Genomic DNA, 9900 nt, shown 5'->3' with positions numbered 1-9900 from the left:
TTTTTGAGACAGGCTCTCACTCTGTCATCCAGGCTGAGTGCAGTGGCATGACCTTGGCTCACTGCAACCTCTGCCTTCAGGTTCAAGCAATTCTCATGCCACAGCCTTCAGAGTAGCTGGGATTACAGGCGCCCACCACCATGCCCAGCTAATTTTTGTATTTTTAATAGAGACAGGGTTTCACTACACAGGCCAGGCTGATCTTGAAGTCCTCACCTTGTGATCCGCCTGCCTTGGCCCCCCAAAGTGCTGGGATGTGAGCCACTGTGCATGACCAGTGACCATTTTTTAAATTTAACAGATGTAAAGATCTACTATTTCTAAAATTTATAAATTATACATAAATGTTTTAAACAATAATCCATAAATATTTTTTAACAATGCTCATTTAACATCTTACAGCTGAATTTCTGGGGTAGTTCTGCAGGGATGGTTCATGTTGGTTGAATGCAGAGCAGCCACAGAGAAGTTTTATCACAGCACTTTTTGTACATTTGGGATAAATTGACCTAAGGCAATCTGGCCATCAGAGATAGGTAAGGGCTATAGGTTTCCTCCTCTGCAACTTCCCTACTGAGAGCATTACCATGAATCCAAGTTCACTGATGGAATTCTGCCATAAACCCACACATGCATTAGCAACCAGGCTTAGTTAACCAGCCTGTTCTTATAAGCTCAAGGAAGTCGTAGCTCTCTGTCCTTTTAGGCCTGCATTCTATAGGCAGGACTCAGCTAGGCTTCTAGTCCGCTTCAGGCTTTGGAGTCCTGCACTCAGCTAAAGGCCCTAGAAAAACTCTACTCCCAAGGGTAGTCAGCTGCTGGATTCAGTGCAATCTCATGTCTTGGGTATAGAAGCAGAGAAGGCACATGTACCTTATTTCTTGCTGATACATATATCTGAGGCACCTTTCATGTCACCAGTGAAAAATTATTTCTCATATCCCTTTGCTAATTAGCATACCCTGGAGTGCCCATCAGAGAAGACAGTAGTTGAACCCTCTAAAAAGAACTGGACACCTCATTACAGATTTTTAAATGCTTACTAAAGACTCCTGGATAATGTATTCCTGAATAAGGCACTTCAGATGTTATCCAACCACCCTTAGGGTGTAAATTAAAACTAAGTAACATGCCCCTGGCACATAGTATATGCTGAACTATTTTAGGATACTTTATGAACAAGATAACACATTGAGGACAAGGCTTGTACATTCGGTTATCCATAATGGTTTTTATTTGCCCATGAGTGTTTATCACAGACAGGTTTATTCTGATGTTCCTGCTTATAGAAAAGTAAAATAGTTTGGGGCTTCTTAATCACCAGATTAATACTAAGGATTTTCAAATTACCTTACAAAGAAATAAAAAGATCAGACAATGTCTACAAGCTACTGATTTAAAAAATGAGAACAGGCAAGGCACAGTAGCTCACGCCTGTAATCCCAGCACTTTGAGAGGCCGAGGCAGGCGAATGACCTGAGGTCAGGAGTTCGAGACCAGCCTGGCCAACATGCTGAAATCCCGTCTACTAAAAATACAAAAATTAGCCAAGCATGGTGGCAGGCGCCTGTAATCCCAGCCACTCAGGAGGCTGAGGCAGGAGAATCACTTGAACCCAGGAGGTGGAGGTTGCAGTTAGCCATTATCAGGCCATTGCACTCCAGCCTGGGGGACAAGAGCGAGACTTTGTCTCAAAAAAAAAAAAAAAGGAAAAAGAAAAAGAGAATAAAAGTGATGGTGAAGTGTCATTTATTCATGAACTCATTCTCCTCATTGTTGCGCCCCTAGGGCTCATGCAAGGATAGTAAATTAAGACAGGGAAATCTTTAGGCGGTGGCAATCAAGCAAAGTGCTAGGCCATGGGTAAGCAAACATTTTCAGAAACAGGCCAGATAGGAAATATTTTAGGCTTTGTGACTTTGCAGGTCATATGGTCTGTGTTGCCGAATGCGGCTCTGCTATTGTAGTGCCAGAGAGCCTTGACAGTTCCATATGTAAACAAAGGGCGTATCTCTCGTCCAATTTTGGTTTTCACAAAGATTTTGTAAACTTCCAAATGACAACAGCCTTTTTAGCAGCCCCCATCAATTCTACTCACCTCCCATAAACCACCTCCCACAAACTACCCACAAGGGGTATTTATTGTACCACCCCTTCTCTGTACAGTGGGTTTCTATCATTCTTTACTCTTTCAGCTAGGCTTGGACCCAGCTCCTTGACAGCCACAGGCAACCTTGAATATCCTAAACTTTGTATATCAGCTTGAGGGAAGTTTGCATTTGTTGCCGTTGTTACATGTAGACTTGTTTACAGGAGGGTTATCACTGAATTCAAGATCTGGCAGATACTTTTGTTTATACAAATATATTTTAACTCAATTAACTGGGAGGTGAAGGTAAAAAAAGAAAGACAATACGGAAATGTCAAGACATTTGGAACCACCTGCTGTAAGAGAGTTCCTGAGTGTCTGCACAAATATTAATATAACTCAACAGGCGTATTTGTTGAGCTTCCTGCTAAGTACAAGAAACCATGTTAAGTACTATAATATGAATACAAAACAAAGAAGGCCTTTGTCTTTATAGAATTTACAAATTACAGAAAAACTGAAGCAACTCTAATCAAAGAGGATTTTAACTGTCTAAGGTGAGATAAACACAAAATGCCCACAGGGGTTCAGAAGGAAAATGTTCAATCCAGAGGAACAAAGAATGGAGGAGGTGGTTATTTTAATTGGGCCTTCAGTGTGCAAAAGAACAACATATGGAAACCAACAGCCCCCTGAGGGTCTCTTCCAGATGTGCCAGGCATTACACAGATCCCGAAGTCTCATTTAAGGTTTTGTAGGAAATCGTGGGAGGTAAGCCTGGTGGGATCAGAGCACAGAGGTCCCTGGATACCAGCTGAAATATGTGGCCTCATCTCAGGAGGGAGAGGAAGAGGGAGCTCCTGAGGATGTGTGAGCAGGAGAGCCATGTGATTAGAGCCATGAGGTGAAGGATGGGAAGTAAGGGGAAGAGCTCCAGTGAGCAGGGGAACCCAATACTGAAATAGTCAACATGAACCATAATGAGAACCTTGCAGTGAGAATAGGGGTAAGAGAAAGCATATGGATGCTCAGTAAAGAGCCTCTAGGATTTGGCCACTGGCTGAATGTAAGAAAAGAAGCAGATGGTATTGCTGACAGGGCTCTGATGTGGTTCAGTCGCAAAGTCAGACATGGGTTCAAATTTCAAATGTACTATTTACCAAAAATGTGAATTCTGAACTTCAGTTTCCTCATCTGTAAAATGGAGCTGATGACATCGAACTCACAGGGGATAATACAGTAAGCACCCAATAAATGACAGCTGTTGATATTATATATTCTTGAAAAGGTAAAAGTGTGGTCAATGACAGCTCTGAGTTATTGGGAAAGTCTGTGTGTGACATGGTATCTCACGGTTTTTGTTTGCATTTCTCTAATGATTAGTGGTGTTATGCATTTTTTCATATGCTTGTTGGCCACATATGTGTTTTCTTTTGAGAAGTGTCTGTTCCTGTCCTTTGCCCATTTTTTAATGGTTTTTGTTTTGTTTTGTTTTTTGTTTTTTAAGTTCCTGACAGGTTCTGGATATTTGACCTTTGTCACATGCATAGTTGCAAATATTTTCTGTCATTATATAGGTTGTCCATTTACTCTGTTGATAGTTGCTTTTGCTGTGTAGAAGCTCTTTTTTTTAATTAGGTCCCACTTGTCAATTTTTGTTTTTGTTGCAATTGCTTTTGGAGTCTTCGTCATGAAATCTTTGCCAAGGCCGACATCCAGGATAGTATTTCCTAGGTTCCTAGGTTTTCTTCTAGCTTTTTCATAGTTTTTGGTTTTACATTTAAGTCTTTAGTCCATCTTGAGTTGATTTTTGTATATGGTGTAAGGAAGGGGTCCAGTTCAATCTTCTGCATATGTCTGGCCAGTTATCCCAGACTTAATGAATAGGAAGTTCTTTCCCCATTGTTTGTTATTGTTGGCTTTGTCAAAGATCAGAAGGTTTAGGTGTGTGGCTTTATTTCAGAGTTCTCTATTCTGTTCTGTTGGCATATGTGTTTTATTTTTGTGCCAGTACCATGATGTTTTGGTTACCATAACCTTGTGGTATAGTTTGAAGTTGAGTGGTATGATGCCTCTAGCTTTGCTCTTTTTGCTTAGGATTGCTTTGGCTCTTTGGGCTCTTTTTTGATTCCACATGAATTTTAGAATTTTTTTTCTAATTCTGTGAAAAACGTCATTGCTAGTTTGATAGGAATAACACTGAATCTGTACATTGCTTTGGGTAGCATGGCTATTTTAACAATATTGATTCTTCCTATCCATGAACATGGAAAGTTTTTCCATTTGTGTCATCTCTGATTTCTTTGAGCAGTGTTTCGTAATTCTCATGTGGAGCTCTTTTATCTCCCTGGTTAGCTGTATTCCTTTTATTCTTTTTGTGGCTATTGTGAATGGAATTGCATTCTTGATTTGGCTCTCGGCTTGGACATCATTGGTGTATAGAAATGGCATTGATTTGTGTTAATTGATTTTGTATCTTGAAACTTTGCTGAAGTTGTTTATCAGATAGGAGCCTTTGGACAGAGACTGTGGGATTGCCTAGGGATAGAATCATATCATCTGCAAAGATAATTTGACTTCCTCTTTTAAGATAATTTGACTTCTTCCTATTTTATTTCTTTCTCTTGCCTGATTGCTCTGGCTAGGACTTCCAACTACTATGTTGAATAGAAGTGGTGAGAGTGGGTATCCTTATCTTGTTCTGGTTCCTAAGGGGAATGCTTCCAGCTTTTGCCCCTTCAGTATGTTGTTAGCTGTGGATTTGTCATAAAAGACTCTTACTACTTTGAGATGTGTTCCTTCAATGCTTAGTTTGTTGAGACAGGACATTTTTATCACCACCAGAAGTTCCATTGAATAGTGCTGCTCTACACGATATCAATAATTTGTAAGCTTTAAAGAGTTTTGTGCTCTAATGGCTACATTTCCTACTTGGTTTCTACCTCACTTCTTACCCTTCAAGTTAATCCTTGACTAAACCAATGTCTGGGCCTTCATCAGCTGGTCCCCATCAAAGCATACTGTGTGTATATAGGTCTCTTTCTCACTGTGAATTTCTGACAAAGACATTGCAAAGCTAAATACCAAGTATTTTTTTGATAGGTGCTCAGGTATTTTCTAGACTTATTCTTATTTATTTATTTATTTTTTGGGGACAGAGTCTCGCTGTGTCACCTAGGCTGGAGTACAGTGACACAATCTCAGCTCACTGCAACCTCCACCCTCCAGGTTCAAGTGATTCTTGTGCCTCAGCCTCCCAAGTAGCTGGGACTACAGGTGCATGCCATCATGCCAAGCTAATTTTTGTATTTTTATTAGAGATGGGGTTTCGCCATGTTGGCCTTGGCTGATCCTCACCTCATGTGATCCGCCCACCACAGCGTCCCAAAGTGCTGGAGTTCTAGGTGTGACCCACTGCACCCTCCCTTCCTGTGCTTATTCTCATTATTGCTACAAATATAATTAATAAAGCCAGATTCAATAACTTTAAAGATACAGCTAATACTCTTAGTTCCCATAGGCGCAGTCCTTCATGCCAAGTAAGAGCTCCAGGAAAGTTTAAAGATAGCCCTGTAGGTTTGTTCCTATTGCTGCTGTGGAAATTACAACTAACTTTGTGGCTTTTGCCAACACAGACTTATTTTCTTGCAGTTCTGGAGGTCAGGCGTCTGAAATCAGCGTCCATGGGCTAAAGTTAAGTTGCTGGCAGGCTGGCTCCTTCTAGAGTCTCTGAGGGGAGGATGGTTTCCTTTCCCTTTCCAGCTTCTGGTGGCTACCCATATTCCTTGGCTTTGGGCCCCTTCCTTCATCTTTGAAGTGCATCACTCCAGCCTCTGCTTCTGTCATCACATCACCTTTTCCTCTTTGTAGTCGTGTCTCCCTCTGCCTCTGTCTGATAAGGACACTTGTGATTACATTTAAGGACAACTCAGATGATCTAAAATAATCCCCTCATCTCAAGATCCTTAACTTACATCTGCAAAATCCCTTTGTTATGTAAGGTAACACTCACAGGTTCCAGGAATTGGGATATGGTTATATTGGGGACCATTCGTTATTCCAGCAGTCCGCGACCTTTTTGGCATTAGGAACTGGTTTTATGGAAGACAGTTTTTCCACAGATCAGTGAAAAGAGGTGTGAGGGAAATGGTTTGGGGATGATTCAATCACATTACATTTACTGTGCACTTTATTTTTATTATTACATTGTAATATATAATGAACTAATTATACAACTCACCATAATGTGGAATCAGTGGAAGCCCTGAACTTGTTTCCCTGCAATGAGATGCTCCCATCTGGGGGAGATGGGACATAGTGACAGATCATCAGGCATTAGATTGTCATAAGGAGTGGGCAAGCTAGATCCCTCACATGCGCATTTCACAATAGGGTTCACTCTCCTATGAGAATCTAATACCATCGCTGATCTGGCAGGAGGCAGAGCTCAAGTGGTCATGCAAGTGATGGGGAGCGACTATAAATACAGAGGAAGCTGTGCTCGCTCATCCGCCACTCACCTGCTGCTGTGCAGCTCAGTTCCTAACAGCCATGGATTAATACAGAGAATAATATAGGGTTGGGGACCCCTGCATTATTCAGTCTCCCCCAGGGTTACATAGAGTACTGGTTTAAAAAAGTTTACCCCTACCAAATTTCTCTATCCAGGGCTTTGAAATGAAGCTTTACAATTCAATGAAAGCATGAGGTGTTTGTAATTGTGTTGACAGATATTAAAATGTCTGATGATGCTGGTGACACCTTAGCCACTGGAGACAAAGCAGAAGTTACTGAGATGCCCAATAGTGATTCTTTACCTGAAGATGCAGAAGTGCACTGTGATTCAGCTGCAGTTTCACATGAGCCAACACCAGCTGACCCCAGAGGGGATGGGCATGAAAATGCAGCTGTGCAGGCGGCAGGGGCTGCTGCCGCTGGGCCTCCTGTGCAGCCTCAAGATACCAGTGCCATGGAGCCCCCTCTCAATGGAGAAGTGACTAAGGATATACTTGCTGAGTGTATTGATTCCGTCAACCTTGAGGCAGAACCCAGATCCGAAATACCCCTGCAAGAACAGACTCACCTGGTAAGAATGGGTCACTTCGAACTAAGTTCATGCTTATACTGAGTGCAGAGCTAGCACCAAACTCTGTGGGGGGGGGAATTGGGAGTTCAAAATGTACTGTGACACACCTCTGTCATCAGAAATGTGTTGTGTAGTGAGATTAGACATACATGAAAATAATTGGTCATAATATTTGCATTTCGATAAATGCATTATTAACAATAACAGCCACCAATTACTGGACACAAGCTGTGTGCCAGATACTCTGCTAGCCTCTTTATATATTATGCAATTCACTTCGTTAACAGTATAAAGCTGAGTGTTACTAACTCCAGCTTATAGCTGTGGCAGCCAGGCTCCAAGATGGTAGTTTGTCCTGGACTACTTGGCTGTAAATGGAAGATATTGTAATATCAGACATCATGACTCCAGATAATTAACAAGCCTGATTCCACCCTAAACAAGTTAATGTTTCTTTAAGATCACTTTAAATCTGGTATATATTTACAAATCCATGGTGGAGACCTTTAGCCTTCAGATCACTCTTTTGTTATCATCACACACCACCTTCCAGGGGAACAGAGGTGGAACACACTCATCACCCCTTCCCTTCAGTGCCTGCACCTATCTCTCAGGGTATGAGATAAGCCAGATATCCCTGTTGGCACCTGGGCCACCAAGAAAACCCCAGCAGGGTTTTCCTGGAGCCTTCACCTCCAGTCATGTGGGGCCAGGCAGGGGTGGGAGACACACCACATGAAAGGAGGAGATAGGCTGCTCTCCCCTTTCTGTCCGGGATGGCCTGCCTTCTAGAAGGATGATGCAGGAGGGAGGAATTGGGGTCTTACTCAGCCATGCCCAGCCCTGTTTATCCTGAAGTGTGCCATCACAGATCACGCTGTTGAAGTAACTCTGCAGCATGACGTGAGGGACAGGAACTAAACAGGAAACTAGGGGGCCTGGACTTTCACCCTCCAATCTATCATAAGCTCCATTAGTTTGGGCCAGACACTTCAGCTGCACTTCAGCTTTTTCCTCTATGAAGTGACTAATGTTTTATAACACTTGTATTCAAGATTGGGCTTCCCTCCCACCCACTTCCCTCAAGGGGTTTGACCCTCAGAACTGTCTGAGATAGGCTTCCTCGGGGCAAGGTGTTTCCCTTCACTGGAAATGTTTAAACAAAAGCCCAACAGTCATTTTATTGGGACGTTATGGAAGAGATTTGAGGACCAGCTAGGAGTTTGGATCAGATAGGATAAACATACACCAAATTTTGTTTATGAGTTTCAAGAAGTCACTGGTCCTTTGAAGCCATCTACAGATGCCCTAAATAATTAAGAGTCCCTACCTAGATCAGAAGTTCTCAACTTTAGTTGAATGTTACAACCACTGGAGGAGATTTAAAATATATTGAATCCTGGGCAACGTGGCAAAACCCTGTCTCCATGAAAAATACAAAAAATTAGCCGGGCGTGCACCTGTAGTCCCTGCTACTCAGGAAGAGGCAGGAGGATTACCTAAACACAGGTGGTCAAGGCTGCAGTGAGCCAAGATCACATCATTGCACTCCAGCCTGGGTGACAAGAGCAAAAATCCATCTCAAAAAATAATAATAATAATGGAATAGAATGGAGTGGAATGGAATGGAATGGAATATGGAATGTGGAATGGAATATGGAATATGGAATGGAATGAAATGGAATATGGAAAGGAATATGAAACAAAATGGAATGGAATATGGAATTGAATGGAATATGGAATGCAATGGAATAGGATGGAATATGGAATGGAATATAGAATGGAATATGGAATGGAATGGAATATGGAAGGAAATGGAATGTGGAATGAAATAGAATATGAAATGGAATGGAATGTGGAATGGAATATGGAATGCAAAGTAAAAGGAAAGGAATCAAATATTGAATGGTTATGGAATGGAATGAAATGGAATATGGAATGGAATGGAAAATGGACCATGTAATGGAATATGGAATGGAATAAAATATGGAATGGAATTAAATGGAAAATGGAATGGAATGTGGAATGAAATATGGAAGATAATGGAATATGGAATGGAATGGAGTGGAATATGGAATGAAATGGAATGTGAAATGGAACTGAATGGAATATGGAATAGAATAGAATATGAAATGGAATGTGGAATGAAATTGAATACTGAATTTAATGGAATGGAATACGGAAGGGAATATGGAATTGAATGGAATATGGAATGGAATAGATGTGGAATGGAATGGAATATAGAATGGGATGGAATATAGAACTGAATGGAATGGATTATGGAATGGAATGGAATATGGAATGCAATATGGAACAGAATGGAATGGAATATGAAATAGAATGGAATATGAAATAAAATGGAATGGCATGGAATGTGGAATGAAATGGAATGGAATATGGAATGGATATGGAATACAATGGAATATGGAAAGCAATAGTATATTGAATGGAATATGGAATGGAATATGGAAGGGAATGGAATGGAACATGCAATGGAATGGACTGGAATATGTAATGGAATAGAATATAAAATGGAATATGAAATGGAATGGAATATGGAAGGAAATTGAATAGAATGTAGAATTGAATATGGAATGGAATGAAATATGAAATGGAATGTGGAATGGAATATGAAAAGGAATGGAATGGAATGTGAAATGGAATGGAATGTGGAATGGAATATGAAAAGGAATGGAATGGAATGTGGAATGAAATGGAATGGAAT

The 9900-nt window shown here is 41.0% G+C and overlaps 1 protein-coding gene across 2 annotated transcripts in view; it reads left to right on the top strand.

Annotated features, from left to right (window-relative positions):
- Positions 1-9900, top strand: part of FAM114A1 (family with sequence similarity 114 member A1) — a 78379-nt gene that overhangs the window by 3358 nt on the left and 65121 nt on the right. For both annotated transcript variants that reach the window (XM_017527272.2, XM_017527271.2), the window contains exon 2: positions 6820-7175. In XM_017527272.2, the coding sequence (XP_017382761.1) occupies positions 6828-7175 (348 nt within the window). In that variant the 5' untranslated portion in view covers positions 6820-6827. The remainder of the gene's footprint in view (positions 1-6819; positions 7176-9900) is intronic.

This window comes from Cebus imitator, unplaced genomic scaffold, assembly GCF_001604975.1.
Source record: "Cebus imitator isolate Cc_AM_T3 unplaced genomic scaffold, Cebus_imitator-1.0 Scaffold47, whole genome shotgun sequence".
In the NCBI taxonomy this organism is placed as follows: Eukaryota; Metazoa; Chordata; class Mammalia; order Primates; family Cebidae; genus Cebus; species Cebus imitator.
Note: the sequence above shows the minus strand (reverse complement) of the source record. Positions and strands in the feature narration are given on the sequence as shown.